The 20542-nt window shown below is 43.9% G+C and overlaps 1 protein-coding gene across 2 annotated transcripts in view; it reads left to right on the top strand.

The window, feature by feature from the left end:
* Positions 1-591: 591 nt before the first annotated feature.
* The window catches only part of LOC139408778 (unc-5 netrin receptor Cb), a 186299-nt gene continuing 166348 nt past the window's right edge, over positions 592-20542 (top strand). The window contains exon 1 of one of the 2 annotated variants that reach the window (XM_071153093.1): positions 592-1221. In XM_071153093.1, coding sequence (XP_071009194.1) covers positions 1101-1221 — 121 coding nt within the window. In that variant the 5' untranslated portion in view covers positions 592-1100. The remainder of the gene's footprint in view (positions 1222-20542) is intronic. The other variant, XM_071153094.1, reaches the window with a different exon arrangement.

The raw sequence follows: 20542 nt of genomic DNA, 5'->3' as shown, positions 1-20542 counted from the left end.
CCTAGTGCGCACAGCTATATCCTGTCTCGAGCTTGTTTTTTTGTTTTTTTTACCTTGTTTTCCCTGGCTAAACTAGCTTGCTAGCTAAACTATGCTAGTTTTCATCCTCATTCCCAAACTTCATAAATACTACACCCTCAAATTCAAAAGGCCTTTGCTAGTTATACAATCATGTAACTAAATTATAATCATGTAACTAAATTACCTGGAAAGAAACTTTTAAATGATTTAGTGTTTTTTGAATAGCCATGACTGGTTCACGGTCTCTTCGGCATCATTGCCAACTGTGTGATAACAGGCAGCCTCTACCCACTTTGCTCGATGGGATATGTAGTGGTTTTGCCAACACAGCCAGATATGTCCACAGTCTTGTATCCATAACCTAAAAAAAATAACTATTCTACATAGCGTCAATGGCTACTATGAATGGCCAAATTACTTCCGGATATGGAGCTTCTCCTCCTCACCACTTTATACGCGATAAATAACATCCATTCCGAGGCTCCAAGCCGGGTTTTGATATGGCCGCCACAGACAGGAGTCGGTCGTTGTTGGATTGGTTGAAGTAGCATAGTACAGAGACCGAGCCTTGTCCGATTCAATTCCATCAGTAGAGCGCTAGGCGCGGTACTGAGGTTGCATACTGTCGCTAGACGGAGTGCGGAGCGTGGTAGCGGCAGTTACGGAGGACTTTTGTGAATTTTCTGATTCGGAACATGAACTTCATATCAACCAGACATCGGCCCAGGTAGTCAGCTAGACACGTTAAGCATTAAAAGTGAACAGAGCAAACGGTAATTGCAAAGGTTTTCATGCATACCTTCATATGACTGAGGGCGGTGCTCGCTTCTCATAAGACAATTTAATATCTGTCATATTTCAAAACTGTTTCGCTGAAGTCCTGGAATTTGTTCATTCTCTGAAGTCCTGGAATTTGTTCATTCTCTATCCATCCCCCCCTTGTTCTTCCTTCCCCTTCTATTCGTCAAGTGTGAGACTCCTAAAGATTTCAATTGCAGCTGCTGCAAGGCAGTAGGTCTTTGAAACAGCATTTGATAGCCACTGGACTTGCCTCATCGCGGAGTTTTTGACTCCTCATCATGGGGTATAGTGTACAAACTGCAAGAAGTGGAAGAAGAGGAGTCACAGGATACTTACTGCAGATGATCACCATATCTTTCGTTTTGCTAATTGCCCTCGTGGATATCGGAGCTGCTCAAGGTAAGCGATCGAATTCATACCTGCATGCAGAAAAAAGCTCGAGTGTTTTGCGGATGGCCAAAGTCGAAGATTTGTGCTGGATTTTTGCAACAACAGAAAATCATAGTTCGCTGACATCGTAAATGAATAGCATAGACTTGTCCATTTCTGACCAACAAAATAGAAGAATCCCAGAGTCGCATACCTTATAGAGTGAAAAATATAGTCACAGCTGTACTATGGTGCGCTCTGGGATATTTACACAGTTAATTACTGTTTCTTCCATATCGACTACTGGAATGTGGTGGATATCGACGTTTTTCAAATGTGTTTATTACCTAAGTGTAAGGCTATGCGTTAAAAGGACACAACTTCAATAAAGCCTTTGCTTGGTGTAAACAGACCTGACCATAGCCATTTTTGCTCAATTTTAAGATACTTTTAATCGTTTTTTTGTTGTTATATAAACGAAAGATTAGCAAGCTACACCTGAGTCATCGTAGTCACAATATGTTTCTTTAGACGACCCCTCTCTCTCGCGCGCTGCACACACACACACACACACACACAGTTGACTTCAACTTTGGGTGCGGATCGAGACATTAAAAAAATAATCTTCTCCGGCATTTTACATAGTAGCCTAGGCCTTAAACAGCAATTGAAAACATTTCGTTTAAGGAACGTTGACTCTAACCCTATCAGCAAAATTCAATAACTGCCCGTGGAGGCTTAATTATATTTCATCATACTCTTAAGGGGCAGTTCGAAATGTACTGGTCCAACTTAAGGTGTCAAAAGAACTGCACCTGTCTCCCCAACATTTAAAATAAACTGCACACACTCCCCCCTCGTAGAGTTAACTCAAAATCATGTTTAATACCACAAATAATAACTGTAGCGACCCGGTGTTAATAAACGTGGATATAGACTTCCCCACTTCAGCATGATTTTGTGGTGCAGGCGATGCTACTCAGGGCTACAGGCCAGAAGGTTGAGGGTTCTCACCGACCACCACAGACAAGCTCACTCTCCCTGCCTGTTTCATTACACTACAATCAGAGCCGGCTGCAGACAATGATCAGCTAGGGGGAAATCAGATTTTCACATTTTTTATGCCATATTTATAATTATATAAAATATATACACCACATTTGTGCACCACACAACCAACAAACAAACCTTACCGACTTAGGGCACTTCAATATCATGGTTTGTGTTTTCAACACAACAATAAATAGACTATGACAACCTTGACAAACAGAAAATACATCCCTTCCTACCTTGTAGGCTTACCCAGTATCCAAATGTCATTCAACTTTTTGGTGTTTGGTGTTTCATCAAATGGCACAGTTTGGATTGATTGGTTTTATTTGTCAGTTTAAAAAATGCATATATTTACACACAGTACAAATATTTTTACAAGTGACTGGGATTGCACTATAAAGTCGGGAACTTATTTCCATTGTGGTCTCTATTTTTTGTGCATAAATACAGTGCCTTCAGAAAGTATTCACACCCCTCAATTTTTTTTAAACATTTAGTTGTGTTACTGCTTGAATAAAAAATGGATTACGTTTAGATTTTTTGTCACTGACCGACACGCAATAAATACCCCATAATGTCAGTGGAATAATGTTTTTAGACATTTACTAAAAATGAAATGCTGAAATGTCTTGAGTCAATAAGTATTCAACCCCTTTGTTATGGCAAGCATAAATAAGTTCAGGAGTAAAAATGTCCTTAACAAATCACCTAATAAGTTGCATGGACTCATTCTGTGTGCAATAATAGTGTTTAACATTATTTTTGAATGACTACCTCATCTCTGTACCCCACACATACAATTATTTGTACGGTCCCTCAGTTGAGCAGTGAATTTTAAGCACAGATTCAACCACAAAGACCTGGGAGGTTTTCCAATGCCTCACAAAGAAGGGCACCTATTGGTAGATGGGTAAATGTTTATAAGGCAGACATTGAATATCCCTTTGAGCATGGTGACGTTATTAATTGCCATTTGGATGGTGTATCAATACACCCAGTCACTACAAAGACATAGGCGTCCTTCCTAACCCAGTTCCCGGAGAGGACAGAAACCGCTCATGGATTTCACCATGAGGCCAATGGTGACTTTAAAACAGTTAGAGTTTAATGGCTGTGATAGGAGATAACTGAGGATTGATCAACAACATTGCAGTTACTCCACAATACTAACCTAATTGACAGTTTGAAAAGAAGGAAAGAATAACAAATATTCCATAACATGCATCCTGTTTGCAACAAGTCCTGAATACAAAGTGTTATGTTTGAGGCAAACACATTGCTGGATACCACTGTCCATATGTTCAAGCATAGTGCAGCATGTTATGGGTACATTTGTAATCGTTAAGATCTGGGGAGTTTTCAGGATAAAAAATAAACGGAAGGGAGTTAAGCACAGGCAAAATTCTATAGGAAAACTTTGCTCAGTCTGTTTTCCACCAGACACTGGGAGATGAATTCACCTTTCAGCAGGATAATAACCTACAACACAAGGACAAATCTACACTGGAGTTGCTTACCAAGAAGACAGTGAATGTGCCTGAGTGGCGAGTTACAGTTTGGATTTGAATTCTTATGTAGAAAATAAATAAATAACATGTTTTCACCTTATTATTATGGGGTATTGTGTGTAGATGAAAAAAAAAAATCTATTGAATCAATTTTGAATTCAGGCTGTAACACAAAAAGTTGAATAAGTCAAGGGGTATGAAGGCACATAGTAAGAGTCAGGCAGTAGTGAGAGTTACCCAGTAGTGACGTTTTGATAACTGTGCAAATCTCTCTAGGAAAAGGTGACTTTAATCAATATATTCGCCTGTAAAAAATGAAATGCTAATTAGCTGCTAAAGAACTACAAATGCCATGATGATCTGGGTGAGACGGTCAAATCGAGGCAAAGGTAAGAATCTCTGGATTAACTATCACACATTAGCTAAATGTGGTAATTAATAAATTGGCAACATTTCTTGAAATGGACAATTCTGTGAACTGTGTTGTGCAAGTTTTAAATGGACACAATACCTGTTAGCAAAGGTGTCAGCTAGCAATGAGGTGCAGGAGCTTGCAGGGGATTGTAGTTTTGCATGTCTACTTTGATGCTAATTAGCATTTTTGAGTCTGAGACTAAGTAGAGCCGAATATATTGATAAGTCACCATGTCCGAGAGAGATTAACATGGTTATGAAAACGTCATGCCAGGGTAAGCCTACACGAAGCACAGCACTTATTTTAAGTGTTTCTAAAATCCCATGTGCGGAAGAATGACCGGTGGAAAAACGATTGTAACCATTTCCCTGTTTTACTGCTAGGTTTTATGGGTATTATGACACCTCCAATGTGGGGCTCTATTACATAGATAGACAGATTACAGAGAAGCAGACAAAAAACTGCTCGACCTCCAGATGAGTATGAGAGGGGAGTTTAAGTACAATTCTTGTTTTGCTTGGTCTTTAGATGTTTGGGGCTGCTGGTGGACCATGATGTGTAGGCATTATCAATGAAACTGGACTAGCCCACCTTCCAGAGTCTTTAGGGTGTCTGTAGCTAGGTTTCCATTCAATTGGCGACAGATTTTCATGTGAATGTTTAAAAAAAAATCCCATCAGAGTTGTTTCCATCAAATTGACTCGTTAAGGATAAAAGTCTGGGCATAAATACATCGTGCACATAAAAAATGTATTTTGGTATTAAATTGCCATACCGAATAAAAAAATACAAGTTAAATTAGTTTCCATGGCATTTTCAACTCTAGGCCTGCTGATGCTTTTGTCACAAAAAAATGTTGCGTAGGTATAGGGAATGTACCCACTCTGATGTTGACATTGGCGCTCTAGCCAACAGCCCGCAGATACAGTGCGGGTAGAGCCTACTGCATGACGAATGCAATATTATTTTATTTGTCAAACGGCAGAATACATCACCAGACCAAGACCCTCAATATTTATTGGAAAGGAGCATCACGACGACCGTGCACTTTTACCACCCCGTGAAGTCCCTCATAACTCATTTCCTCTGTAGCCCAATAAACTCCATGCTTTCCCATGATGACATAAACAAATAAATGATCCGACATGTATACATACTTTGCTCCCTTAAAAAGGTTGGATGGAAACCTGGTTAACGTCAAGTCATTTTGGCACTTGAATTCTATTTGATGTATCTGAATAACAGGGCCTTGTTGGGAGCATATGAAGCCACATTGCTATAGGACGACTAGGGAGAATGATGATCTGCAACAGACAGCGCATCTCAGTATCAGAAGTAAAAATACAGCCCTTTCTAGACCTTCTAAACTGTCGATTGTAGACCCACAACTGATCCAAATGGAATAAAGCATTCAAATCACAGGGCTTTTGCGCCGTTATTCAAATGACATTTTCACTGCAGCCTAGAGTAGAATTTTGTACTCCCTTGAAAACAATAATGCAACTATTCATTGCAATGTGGCGTTGTCGGCTAGTCTATGCATTATGTTGTCCCTGAACAAGATCAATAGAGGAGCTGTTTGAGCTGTGCGTCTCACGTCTTCACTGCTCTTTCATGCTCCATGATGCACCTGGCCACACTGATTTGATGTGTGGAACGATTGCTAGTCAGCCTATTGCAGATCTGGACAAACAATCCACCTAGCACTAGACAGACTGGGCTATATTGACCTGGGGTATAGTACAAGCTGGCGCAGAAAAGCGCAGTGCAAAAGGGAAATACCAAAACACCTTGATATAAGGGAGGTACATACAAACAGATGAGGACATTTAGCTAGGATGGAAGACATTATATAGTAAAACCTGCAAACGAGCAAACGTAAACCAGGAACAAAACGCATTACCCTCCCCTGTGCCCAATAAAAAAAATCACACAACCCTCCCCAAAACAAAACAAAACTTTTGACAACCCCCCCCCCCTGGTAAATTTATATCAGCTTTTTGCAACTATGAGTTAGATCAATCTCAGCGTTGGATTTTAATGCACTCATAGACTTTCATAATGAGGTATAGTTGTCGCCTGTTGTTGTGGATTTTAATGTTCCTCTTCCTTCCATTATTCCCTCTTTCTTCCATCTCTCACACTTGTTGAAAGGATGGTAAAGTTCAGGGTCATAGGCCACTGCCTCATCCATCAGGAGAGTTGCTCTTCTCACATCTGTTGTCCTTGGATATTCACCTGCAGCTGTCTGAGCAGTGGTAGGCCCACAACGCTGAGGCTAGAGTCATTGGTCAACAATAGCATTGGAAGGCTTTATTGGTTACATACAGTATAACGTTTCAATGGTTGAATGTTATTAATTCCAGATGGTTCTGATTTTTGTTTTGTTGAGGCTTGTATCCTTCTTCATTATTTTCCTGCATGCTGCCATTTCATTACAGTATATTAAAGGATGTTTCTTTAAAAATAGCAGTCAAATCTCAAATAGCATGCAGACAGCTTCGAACACCAAAACCCATTTACCAAATCCATTCCCAACTGAGCTGGATTGTCTGTCAAACAAAAAAAGGCAAAAAACCATCCCCTAGGGTGTGTTGTATGTGCATCCCTGTGTGTGTGTTTTTCTCCGGAGGCAGGTGGGTGGCCTCTTTCTTACCATAGATGCCTTGTGAATATCCCAAACACATTCATGCACACATAATGTAACAATGGAAGTAATGGTGTGAGGATTTTTCACATTTTCTATGTCAGAACTAAGGGCTTTATTAACACAGAACCAGCTGGAGGAGGAAAGAATGTTTTTCCAACAGTTTAACGAGTAATTTGTATGTCACGCTTTCGCCCTTCATGCTCTGGATCAGTCCAAGAGTCCCCTGCAATCTCAAATTGCAGCCCTAAAACCATAATTTCAGATCATCCATACAGGGAAAAGGGTCTGTCAGCAACCCAATTCAGTCTGTCCGGGCCCCAACCCCTGCCCCAGCTCCCAGCCATAGATCCTGCCCCAGCTCTCAGTCCCGGGCCCCAGCCTCAGCCACAGCATCACAGTGATTCCTACATAGTTAATGAGGAATGAGAAAAACGGAGGAGGAAAAACAGCTCTGGTTTCTAAAGGGCAGGGCTGGGATGACATAATGGCCATTCCAGAACCCCGGAGAGGGTCGTGTTGTTGACTGGAGTGGGAACACGAACCAGGTCGTTCCCTGTCCATTAAGAAGTCGATAAGCCTGGAGAACATTGTTTGGGGGTAATTAATGGCCCTGCCTTCTTTGTGCACTGATGAGCTGCCTGTGCAAATTCCACTGGAGAGCCTCTTCAGCTCAAAAGGACTCACCCGGTTGGTGATTAGTGTCTCACTTACCCGGCAACAGACTTTTCTATTTTTAATGTAATTTGGAAAAAAATTCCCCCCATTTTTCTTCCAAATTTCAACCTGTCTCATCGCTGCAACTCCTCAACGGGCTCGTGTGTTAAAGGTCGAGTCGTGCATCCTCCGAAACATGACCCGCCAAACCGTGCTTCTTAACACCCGTCCGCTTAACCAGGAAGCCAACCTCACCAATGTGTCGGATGAAACACTGTTCAACTGACGACCGAGGTCAGCCTGCAGGTGCCCGGCCCGCCACAAGGAGTCGCTAGATTGCGATGAGCCAACTAAAGCCACCCCGGCCAAACCCTCACCTAACCCGGACGACTCTGGGCCAATTGTGCGCCACCCTATGGGACTCCTGATCAAAGCCGGTTGTGACACAGATAGTATGAGACGGACTCTCGGCATGGTAGCTCCTCATGGTGAATTTAAACAGGCTCTGCTTCTTATTAGTCTATGTTTGAACTTGTACTCTTGACAAGGTAATCCACCTAGCTTGTTTCCAGCAGAGAGAGAGAGAAAGAGAGAGAGAGTAGGATAGCTGTCAGGGAACGGGGGTTAAAGAAGATAGCTTTTTAACCTACCGAACTCTTTACAAAGCAGGAATTGAGATATGGGGTTAGCCAGCCAGCAGCTAAATGCTTTCCAATTCAGGGACAGTAGCTTGATTGGCATTCTTGAAGAAGGGGCAGGCGTCCACACCATCATCCATTCACACAGCTGTGTGTGTGTGTGTGTGTGTGTGTGTGTGTGTGTGTGTGTGTGTGTGTGTGTGTGTGTGTGTGTGTGTGTGTGTGTGTGTGTGTGTGTGTGTGTGTGTGTGTGTGTGTGTGTGTGTGTGTGTGTGTGTGTGTGTGTGTGTGTGTGTGTGTGTGTGTGTGTGTGTGTGTGTGTGTGTGTGCGTATTTAGGAGCAGACCTGGGCTCTGTGACTGTCTGAATATGCAGATGAGCTAAGGATGAGAGAGAAGAGGCAGTGGAAGAGAAGGTTTATCTTTGATCGTTCTCCAAACAGTGCATATCTAAATCAATGTCTAAGCCTACTTCAAATACATCCCAGCCAATACACCCACCCTGCTGTCACTCCGGTATGGAATTACACAATATATTGAACTAAAAGTCAAATGTGTTAACAAGATTTAAGTACATTTTTACTTAAATGACAGGCCTATTTGATACATGAGATAAGCTGTTTCATAATGAAGACCAGTGTGATGCCAACTAAGCCTCTCTGTCATCTTCAGAAACTGCAGCTTCAGACACTGTGCAGAGGCAAACCCAATCTAACCAAACCCAACCTGGGGAGTCTGTGGACACAGTCATTAGCCACTTTTTCCAAACTTTCCTCCCAATACTTCATACTACACCCCCCAGTGCTCTCTCTCCCTCTATCCTCTCTCTCTCTCTCTTTGAACAATAAAACATATTGTTCAAACTACCAGACAGTATAAGAGTTTGTTATTTTTTTAAGTGAAGGGAAACTTAGGATGGAAATATAACCACATTCGCAGAGGCACACACACACAACGTGCTCACACATACACAACGTGCTCACACACACACACACACTCACACACACATTCACACTCTCACACTCGTATTTCGAGATTGATCACAGTGCGTTTAAAAAAACGGGGTAAGTGAGAATGTTGTTGCTATCATTATTACTCTAAACGTTTCCCAAATTGCCTGACAACTATGGTCCCAGCCGAGCTGCTAAGGTTACAGCCACTGCAGTCATTTCACGTCTGCACGCACAATGAGCACATTGTACCTGTGGAGGAATGCTAGCGAATTATCTAGCGCTAAGACCTTTTGGCAATGCCCAGAAGGTGACAATATTATGCAGTTAATGCTTTCAGGCCCATATTTCATTGAGGGAAAGTGAGACTCAGTAACATATGCAACATAGCTGATGGCAAAGGGCAACAACCAGAAATGGCCTTCTGGAGCCTTTTCCTCAGGCGGATGATGTCAGAAAAACATGGTGTTTGTTGGCTCTACTCCAGACGGAGTGTGAGTGTGGTTTAGGGTGATAATTACTGTGAAAAGAGGCTGCTGAGTTTGTGTCCCCACACCTGACATCACTTTCTATTTTTGTTGAAGGGAAAGGGTATATACATGACTGTTATTGGGCCTGATGTGTGTGCAGCAGTGCTGCTGAATCCGGATATCTCCAGCTGTGCGGATATGGCTAGATACTGTATCATGGGCACAATAACGACTCACAACATCCTCTGTCATCTGCCTTGTTCTCTGCGATACAAAATAAAGGAGAGGCGGAGGGAGGGAGGCAGGGAGCAGAGAGATACAGTAGAGAGGAGAGAGGAAAGGCAGACTGGAGAGGGTGAGAGTCAAAGAGGACAGGGAGTCGAGAGGGAGAGAGCGACGACGAGAGGGAGAGATACGAGGAGGAGATGACGGGGTTAGAGAGAAGATGAGAGGAAAGTGTCATTAATCACCCTGCAGTGTGACACTCTAAACTACAGGGGAGCGTCACAGTGCAAGATTCGCTTCTATTAGCAGTGCATTAGCAGGGCCCAGCACAAGTAGCAGCCCTTGACAAGCAGGCCTGTGCCAGAACGGCTGACCTCTGTTTCAGCACAACGGATACTCCTCTTCAATACCACCCAGAGAGCAGAAAGCCTCCCATTCACATCACATACACACAGCTGAAGTGTTGTGCACAATGTGTGCCTGTGTGTGTGTGTGCCTGTGTGCTTGTGTGTTTGTGTGTGCCTGTGTGTGCCTGTGTGTGTGTGTGTGTGTGTGCCTGTGTGTGTGCGTGCGCCTTTGATTTCACCAGAGCTCAGTGTTTGGAGTGACACAGTGCGTTAGAGAGCTCAATGTTTGGAGTGACACAGTGAGTTAGAGAGCTCAGTGTTTGGAGTGACAGTGCATTAGAGAGCTCAGTGAGCGAACACTCTGTCCAACTGCTATTGCCTGAGTACTGTGTCCCATTTTGCCTTTTGACTACATGTAGTCACTGACAAAAATGGTTATTAAAAAAGAGCTCCTGTACTTAATCAACCGTGCTACCAGTTTTGATAAGGGATGATGACTGTTATGATCATGTTGAAGGTTACCTGTGCTCTCACCTCTGTTTTGGAGTGAATACCAGATCATGGCTCTCCCAATCTGAGGTGGTTGGTGGCTGCTAACATTCTCAGTAATTTCACATTCAGAGGGTGAATCAGCGAACACTACAGTGGTTGTACTGAAGGATCCCAGGCATGGAGAGGAGAGGTGGTGCAAGGGTACACTACAGCCCCCACTCCACACAGAGAGGCACATTATTATCAGAGGGGAGAGAAATGGAGGATCAGAGGGAAAGGGAGAGACAGGGAGAAGGAGAGAAAAAGAGAGCGAGGGAGAAGTGATTTCCAGTTAAGTGGCCCTTCTCATGCCATTTTAAGCAGAGAGACTGACAGGGCACATCTTGAGCGAGTACAAGTACACACTCCATCCTCTGCCCTTTAATTTGGCTTTTGTTCTCCCTGTGGGCCCACTGGGGTGCAACCACAAATACCCTGTTGCTTTTCCATCTTTCCATGCCCTTAACAGGAGAGCAGCCAGGGGACAGGACAGGTCAAATACAGGATTTTATGTGATCTTAGGTGTGCTTTCAATGTTTGTTGCTACAGAATTTGATGTTTTTTGTGTTATGTGACTAGCCAACTAAATCTGTATGTGCTTAATCCAAGCCTTTTGTAATTCATTGTCATGCCGTAAGCTACATGTTTGGCATTGCAACAAGCACAACTGAGCACAGATCTGCTACATAGCTGAGTTAACATGACACGGGGGGATGGTTTGTAACTGTTTTGCTATTAAAGGGATATTTTTTTCAATCTACATCCCCAGAGTCGGATGAACACAATTTTTACATCTATGTGTGCATTTTTGACATAAGTTTCTAGCTAGCGCGAGCGCAATTGCTAACTAGTGTTAGCGCAATGACTTAGCATTGGCTCGCGAAACTACCTCTAACTTCCTTCATACTGGACACAGAGACATTAAAATGGTATCCACGAGTTCATCTGACTCTGGGGAAGTGGATACATGGCCTCGTTGCCAACATCCACAAGTACGCTTTTAACATTTGCAGATTGTTGTTTTTGAGTTGACTGACAGGGAATTTGGAATATACAATAGATTCAACCCAAACACTCATACTCCAACGCCCACTATGGAAAGCACTGTACCTGTATGTTTAAAACCCCCCTTCAAATACCCCTTTCTGCCTACTACAACTGACATCAACAATAAGAGGACACGCAATCAAACTGATATCCTCTCCTTTTGCTATGCATGTTAGTCTTCCTTTTTTTTTTTTTTTTAAAGAAGAGGATTAGGACACAAAATAGGCAGAGTAAGAGTGGAGGGATTTGGGACTGAATTGGAATGCTGCTGGCACACGGATGTTACACACTGGCAGACACTATAAAAAGCCCCAAAGTGCTGATGAGCACCAAACAGTCATATGGCTGTTATTTCCCTGCTGTTCCTTTAATGGTGTTCCTTTCAGACTCCTGGCGCTGCCTCGCCCCAGCAGGTACACTACAGTAGGCTATAGTATGTACAGAGCTAGAGGAGGTAGGTGAATAAAAACGGACACTGTGTGCCGTGTCATACTTGCGATGCACCTCAGACCCCCGAGCTCCACAGGATACAGAATCTAAGCCTGCAGTGAGCATACTTCTTCTTCCCCCCCCCTTTTTTTGTAAAAACTTTTGAGAAAACTACAGCGCCGTCTTTCTGTGGAAAGTCGTTAGAAAGTCATCCTGAAGTCATACAGTTCAGATGACAAAGACCTGGGTGTAGCTCCCAGTAGCAGCAGCAGGAAGTGGATGGTCTGAACTGATGGGTGTGTTGACTAATCCAACACCACCACCAACACCACCACACAGTATGGAGCAGAGCAGGCATCATCTGGGTCCTAGTGTACTGTACACAACCGCTATGGAAATCATGCCTCTTCAGAGAGCTCCTATCTGTGCCTATGTGCCGTCTATGATTGACAAAGCTAAACCTTTAATCCGGTCACCTGATGTCTTCTTGTGCAGACAGCTAAAGCTTGCTGTTTTCACTGTGGAACACTAGGAGAAAAACACAACTCAATCAAATGTTAGGACCCCTCAAAGAATAGAAACAGCATTAATCCATGATATAAACCATGTGTCTTACTGCCTGATATTTTGTTAAGCTTAAAAACTCAGATACGGAAGATGACGTAAACTTGGACATATCATTATATTTGTACGGTAATAAAATCGTCACGCCCCATTCAGCACGTTATTTCCTGAGTTGTCTGGGCCTTATCCTTTTCAATTGTAGGGACATTCACCAGGCATGGGTCTTGGTAGTGTTGTGGTGTATGTACGCTGAACAAAAATATAAAACGCATCATGTAAAGTGTTGGTTTCAAGAGCTGAAATAAAAGATTCTCAAAAATATTACATATGCACAATAAGTTTATGTTGTGCATACATTTGTTTACATCCCTGTTAGTGAGCATTTCTCCTTTGCCAAGATAATCCATCCAGCTGACTGGTGTGGCATATCAAGAAGCTGATTAAACAGCATGATCATTACACAGGTGTACCTTGTGCTGGGGACAATAAAAGGAAACTCTAGGGACAGTTTTGTCTCGCAACACAATGCCACAGATGTCTCAAGTTTTGAGGGAGCATACAATTGGCATGTTGACTGCATGAATGTCCACCAGAGCTGTTGCCAGAGAATTGAATGCTAATGTCTCTCTCCATAAGCTGCCTCTAATGTCATTTTAGAGAATTTGGCATTACGTCCAACCGGCCTCACAACCGCAGACCACTTGTAACCACTCCAGCCCAGGACCTCCACATCCAGCTTCTTCACCTTCGTTATCATCTGAGACCAGCCACTTGAGCAGCTGATGAAACTGTGGATTTGCACAACCAAGGAATTTCTGCACAAACTGTCAGAAACTGTCTCAGAGAGGCTCATCTGCGTGCTTTTCATACTCACCAGGGTCTTGACCAGACTGCAGTTCGGTGTCGTAACCAACTTCAGTCGGCAAATGCACTCCGTGGATGGCCACTGGTACGCTGGAGAAGTGTGCTCTTCACAAATTAATCCCGGGTTTCAGCTGTACTGGACAGATGGCGGTTTGCTGATGTCAACGTTGTGAACAGAGTGCCCCATGGTGTCGGTGGGGTTATGGTATGGGCAGGCATAAGCTACGAACACAGTTGCATTTTATCGATGGCAATTTGAATGCATAGAGATACCATGACAAGATCCTGAGGCCCATTGTCGTGCCATTCATCCGCTGCCATCCCTTCATGTCACAGGGATCTGTACAAAATTCCTGTGAGCTGAAAATGTTCCTGTTCCCGCCAATATCCAGGAACTTCGCACAGTCATTGAAGAGATCAACTCTATTCGAACTAAATGTGTCGCACTGCGTGAGGCAAATGGTGGTCACACCAGATACTGACTGGTTTTCTGATTCACGTCCCTACTTTTTATTTTAAGGTATCTGTGACCAACACATGCATGTCTGTATTTGGTCTCCAAAGTGGCGCAGCGGTCTAAGACACTGCATCTCAGTGTTAAAGGTGTCACTACAGACACCCTGGTTTGAATCCAGGCTGTATCCAAACTGTCTGTGATTGGGAGTCCCACAGGGCGGTGCACAATTTGCCCAGCGTCGTCCAGGTTTGGCCGGTGTAGGCCGTCATTGTAAATAAGAAATTGTTCTTAACTGACTGGCCTAGTTAAATGAAGCATTCAAAATATCCCAGTCATGTGAAATCCATAGATTGGGGTCTAATGAATTTATTTAAATTGACTGATTTCCTTAAATGAACTGTAACTCAATAAAATCTTTGAAATTGTTGCATGTTGAGTTTTTTTGGGGGGTTCAGTGTATATCAGCATTGAGGCGGCAAGGGGACGGGGGGAGGGAGACATGGGGGGAGGGAGATATGGGACCAGTGCCCTTTAGTGGAAACATGAGATCAGGAGACCCACGCTCTGCGTTTCCTGTCTAACGTTTATCAGCATCTCCCTCTCTGTTATCCCTGGGCTCTTAAAACGCCTGATGAAAGGCCAGCACAGATAAATGTTTGTGCCTCCTTGTTTTTATGGGGCTTAAATGACATCCTCCATTCCTACCCCAGCTCTGTGATCTCACAAGCAGAGTTATGGTTTCTGGTTTACATTAGAGCTCAATGGAGGCAGACTGGGGATGCTAGAAGGACAGTGTTACTTCATCTTCCCCCTACACTAATGAATGGTCTTACAGTAACTCTAATCGCTGTATGTTGAACGAGTCAGAGGGTGCAGTAATGGGGAATGAGGGTAGAGCTATGTAATTGTCCAATCTTACCAGGAAGGAGTAAGTGGATTTTCTGGTAGTGTGTGTGTGTTGTAGGGTGTGTCTGCGTTATCTAATGAAATAACAGCTCTGTGTCTCACCCCTAAATCCCTAAGGCTGGTTCGGGACAACATTAACCACTGCAGAAACAGAGATTACTGCTAGACCTGTCCTGCTAAACATTTACCTGTTTTCCCTGGGACCCTCGCCCCCTCACACACACACACACTTTATTTAAACAGGTCAGGGTTAAAGAGTGTGTGTGTGTGTGTGTGTGTGTGTGTGTGTGTGTGTGTGTGTGTGTGTGTGTGTGTGTGTGTGTGTGTGTGTGTGTGTGTGTGTGTGTGTGTGTGTGTGTGTGTGTGTCCGTGTGTGTGTGTGTGTGTGTGTGTGTGTCCGTGTGTCCGATAGTAACAGAGTCTGACCCTGGGAGGAAAGTCTTCTCTAGATAAATCTGTGAGAATACCAGGCCATTCATCCCCAGGAAATCAATATGTCTTATAATTCCCCTCATTTTTCTTCCATCTGTTATCTACAGAGCTGCCAACAGACTTTTAAACAGAGCAGGCCATTATGACCAAGACCCCATTCAATGTGTGCCAGAATGTCAACGTGTGATGTTGTTGTTTCTTACTCTGTTCAGTGAGGTGCTAAATTAAAGTCCTCTGCCATTGGTTTGCAGTGTTGTGGGTGAGTGTGTGATCTGATCGATTCTCCTCCCCCTCGTGTTATTGACTGAGATAAAATAAGGAATGTGACGACTGTGTGTGTCAAAAGGCATAGGTGCCTAGAAGTCAAATGGTGTTGTAGTCATTTATAATTATATCGGAATTATGAAAGGTTGTTATTTTAGTTTTGATTTAATAATGCTCTCTACATGTTTTAGTGGAGACTGGAACTCACCATCAAATAAGCTACTCTGCTTATTCTGTCCATATTGCATATTGTTTTATTCCTCTAATGTGTTTAAATGCATCTCGTGTGTGTGTGTGTGTGTGTGTGTGTGTGTGTGTGATGGACCCCCTCCCCAAACTCTGACCTCTTTTCTCCAGTTTGGGGCTTGTTACTGTAATTCCACTATTACTTCTCAGCTCAAAATGGCTCTCGGGTGTCAGCACTTTCTGTGTTTGTACAGCATGTGTTTGTGTGCTGGTGTGTGTGCCATATCTCTGTGATCAGTCCCCAGTGGCAGGAGCAGCTCGCTGGCAGGCACCGTTAAACTGGGCCAAGCTCAATGGGGCTCATTTAAATGGGGCCCAGTCAGAAACCCCATTGCGAAGGGTTGCTTTACGACTTCACTTATTCTGTTTGTGAACCGCATTTTCATAAAGTTACAGTATGTCTGCTCGCTAGATAAAGGCTGTTTGTACTGTATGTCTCCTCAGACACACAGTCAGGAACCAAAGTGTAGACTACTGTTAAATCTGAAGCTGTCTGCCAAATTAAGGGCTTCATAGACGGAGAGTTTCTTTACTCCATAGCCCCAGAGAGACGCTTCTTGTACCACTTAGTCCAGTGGAATGAAAAGCAGTATGGGGATGACGTGAACGTGACAGAAAGCTGCACATAAAGGGCTAGGTGGAAGTTAAACATCATTACTCACAGACCTGGAAATTAGGTCAGGGTCGTGTGTGTGTGTGTGTGTGTGTGGGCTGTAATGGTCCCACAGAACCAGAACTGGGTCTGAGTCTGATGGGAGAAAGAAAACACAGGTAAAGTGTAGAATAGCAATAATCTGAGGGGTGAAGATATTTTTGGTGCAATATTCTATGACTTTTTCAAACGGTAGGTCATCAGGGAGTCGGCACACAGAGGCACCCTATAGCAATCATCTGCACAGCACATATTTTGATTCATACTCTGAGGAACGTATGGAAATAGTTAAGGTAGGTAGAGGGTAGAATGGGATAAACAGTCCAGAAGTAGCTGACCAAACAGACCGCAGGAAGAGGATGAATAATGAATGTTGTTGTGATGATTAGACCGGAACAGAAACGAACCACAAAATGGCTATTTTGAAGGTCAAAGGCTAAGAGGACTGTAAATATAGTCTAGACTGTCTGAGGAAGACATTTCTGATGGCTTTCTGTTCTGTGGTTTTATGCCATGCTAAAAGGCAGTGTACAGGAATGTACATGAATAAAACGTTGTTGGAGCGTTTCCAAGCAATGTTTATTTCATTTTACTGTAGATTTGTATCAGTTATTTTTCACAAGCCTCAAGCCATCCATCCCACTTGATTGTTATAGAAAAGAGGTTTGTTATAGAGGAAGGAGGTTTGTGTACGGAATAAACGATTGATATGGAATGAGATGACGGGGGCTTATTCCTGTCAGCCCAGACCCCTATAAACCATGACCCCATACAGTAACACAGCTGTAAGAGATCCAGCTCGCCAGTGGAAACCGATACACCATAATGGGTTGCTGTAGCTATGCTGCAACATGTGCACCGGAAACCGATAATTCACTGGTGACACACAAAGCTTTGGGGTTCCCAGGTTTTTAGGCTGACAGGGGGTAAGCCGAGCTGGCAGGTATGAGCTGGGGGGTTTACTCACCGCACCACCGAGAGGTGGAGGGGGAAGCCACGCACCACGGCAACGGTTGCCGTATGAACGGTTCATACCTTGCAGTGTAAATCACACCTCCTGAGGAGTTTCCGCCGGTAGCCACCTGCATAAATCCTACCCTACCCTTACTCCTCTCATTTGCAAAGGAACACATTACTAAATCACAATGTTTTTGTTTTTACAACAAGGCTGCAAAAACTTACTAGCTTTCCGGCGGTTACATTTTCTGTGTTTTATCGCTGTTATTCCATGCAAGATGTTTTATTGTTCAGCCCCAGCGAGCGCTGGCTCCGCCAACAAAAGCACAGAGACAGGCCAGAGAGGAGGACTAGGAAGAGGAGGAGAAGGAAGATGAGAAGGAGGAGGAGAGGAAGGAGACAGAGATAGCACAGCCGCTTCTCCTAAGCTGTGTGGCTTTAAGAGGCAGTTTGAACAGGACGAGCGCATCGTGGACCCAGCAGGATCCAGACACATTAACCACATCTATTCTGGGCTGCTTTGTTGGCTGCTTTGTTCATAGAAAGAACCTTAAGTCTGGTAAACAAGCACAACAATGTTGAAAGAACTAATCTTTCGTAGGGATTGGGTTGCTTTTACTTCCTCCCTCTCATAGGCGTGTGTTTGTTTCCCTTCTTCGTCTTCTTGGGAATGATTGGGTATGGAAATCCGGACCCTTTTGTATTTCTGTCATGTGGAGCAGGGGCGCAACTGGTTTTAGAAGTGGGGGGGGGGACATAAAAATAAATAAAATGATCCAGTCCACCTCTAGGAGGCGTCCGCATGGTTCTAAAGCACACCGTTGCCTCATTTTGTATCACATTCCAATGATACATCTGGGGGGGGACAACAATGCAATTTCAGAATGTGGGGGGGCATGTCCCCCAGTCCCCAGTAAAAGTTGCGCACCTCACACAATCTCACACATTTTTCTTTTTGCCAGTTTGTTTACACCATTGCTTTATTCTGAGAGACTAGGGCATGAGAAAACGCAATCTCTAATATTTAATTCTGTAGCTTCCATTTGGGCTCTGTTCCTGTAGTTTGTTGACAGAATGTAGTGTCGCGTTTCCGAAATGTCCATGTCAAATCCAGGGAGCGTCAATGGTCACCCCTGTATAGTCAACGGGATAGTCAGCGCGCTGATGGTGTAAGTGGAGTGGACAGTCTAAAACAGTGCTGACACAGTGTGGGTATCTGGTGAACAAGAGGGAGGACTACAGTGATGAAGAGCGTGATGGATGTGCCACACAGAGGGGATGTAACTGTCTAACCTCTATCAGCGGCACCACGTCCCCTCTTCACTTCCTGTCACATCTAAGCAAACTCTTCATTTTTACTTCTCTCTCTTTCTCTTTGTCTTTGGAGCATGCACTCTTTTTGCTTCCTCTTGTCTTCGAGGAGAGAGGGAGGTGACGGAGGGCAAGTGTAGTGTCAGGGGGAGCAGACAGGGTTCTTTAGAAAAATGCTTACAAGATTACATCTGTTCGCCTTGCCCCAGTAACATGGCCAAAATGTGGCGCCTTTGTATAGGGGTGATCTCAGGGGAGCAAGGCAGCCATTTTAATTAAATAAACTGCCAAACAGCAATAATGGTCCCCCCCCCCCCCCCCGGCCCCTTTCAAACTAAGTGATAAGATTACGGGCCCTTGGCTGTGCTGCAGTGGCCATATTGTTGTGATGTGTGTTTACATGGTTGGGAAGTGTTTACGCAGGAAACCGTAGCCCCCCCCCCTTCCCTCCCTCCCTCCCTCCCTCAATCCTTCTTCTTCTTCTTCTTCACTTAGCTACTGGAGAAGCTAAGAATCTGTGGAACCAGAGCTGTTTTTGCGGCAGCAGTAGACTGCCGCTCTATTTAGCTGATCTCTGGGAGAGGGCTGATAATGACTCTAACTAGTGCCACACTCCTTATCTTCCCCTGAGGTGGATAGTCTCAGCATTGGTGAAAAAAGTCTGTAATTGCTCTACACAGACGCAAGGACACACATTTTGGGGAGGTTTTCAAAGCTTCTGCCACGTAATTGCTAGCCATTTTTACTTAGTTTTTTAATCAGTTTTTCCACTTTAGTAAGCTGAATAACTTTCCTGAAAAAGGATGGAAAAAAATATAGGCCGCATGCAGATTAGAGTTTTATCATTTCAAAATGATCCAATGGTGTTGTAGATCAATGTGGCATTGTGGATTATAGACGATACACACCTCTAGCACATCCATCTGTTGGATTAAAGGTGGCATTTCCTAACGGCTTGTCAGATATTCTCCAGCTCATCTCTCCGCAGTACCTACCTGTCTAACTCTGCCACGGAGCATTGTTTGGTCCCATTGCTACTACCTGTTAATAACAACGCTACTACAGTCATTTCCCCCCAATGTAAATAACTGCTGAGCTTTCAAGCCCCGTGCAGCACTCTGTTTGATTGGTGAGGCATCATGCTAGATATTGTGGTTATTGTGTGGCTCCACAACATGTCACTAGTTATCTCCCATGGCAAATGGCCCTGTCTTTACCAATCACTTCGAGGCTTTGTTCAGTTCCCCCACTTCCCCCTTTTTTTCCTACGGGATGAGCAGCCATTTAGTGTAAGGGTCAGGACTGCAATTGACAAGCCGCGCTAAACAAATCTGTCTGTCGCCCACCACCCCTCTCCTCCCCTCGGCTCCCCCCAGCCTCCCCTGGTCTAATCGAACTAATGCACCCAGTGTGTGCGCTGGAAAGTGAATTAAACAGAGAGAACTCAATACCTGATCCGTCCGACGGAGTTGCCTGCATGCACATTAGCAGTTTCTCTGCAAGCCCCTGTAATTGTGTTACACGAGTTGTCCGTTGTAACGATCAGGCCTTACACACACTTACACATACTCTGCCTGCTGTCGTTAATCGGCCCCCTCCGCTGGCCCACTGGCGAGGAGCAGACTCTGTACCCGTACCCCCTACCCCCTGTATATAGCCTCGCTGCTGTTATTTTACTGCGGCTCTTTATCTATTTGTTGTTTTTTATTTATTTATATCTATTTTTGACTTAACACGTATTTTTCTTAAAACTGCATTGTTGGTTAAGGGCTTGTAAGTAAT

This window comes from Oncorhynchus clarkii, chromosome 5, assembly GCF_045791955.1.
Source record: "Oncorhynchus clarkii lewisi isolate Uvic-CL-2024 chromosome 5, UVic_Ocla_1.0, whole genome shotgun sequence".
In the NCBI taxonomy this organism is placed as follows: domain Eukaryota; kingdom Metazoa; phylum Chordata; class Actinopteri; order Salmoniformes; family Salmonidae; genus Oncorhynchus; species Oncorhynchus clarkii.
Note: the sequence above shows the minus strand (reverse complement) of the source record. Positions and strands in the feature narration are given on the sequence as shown.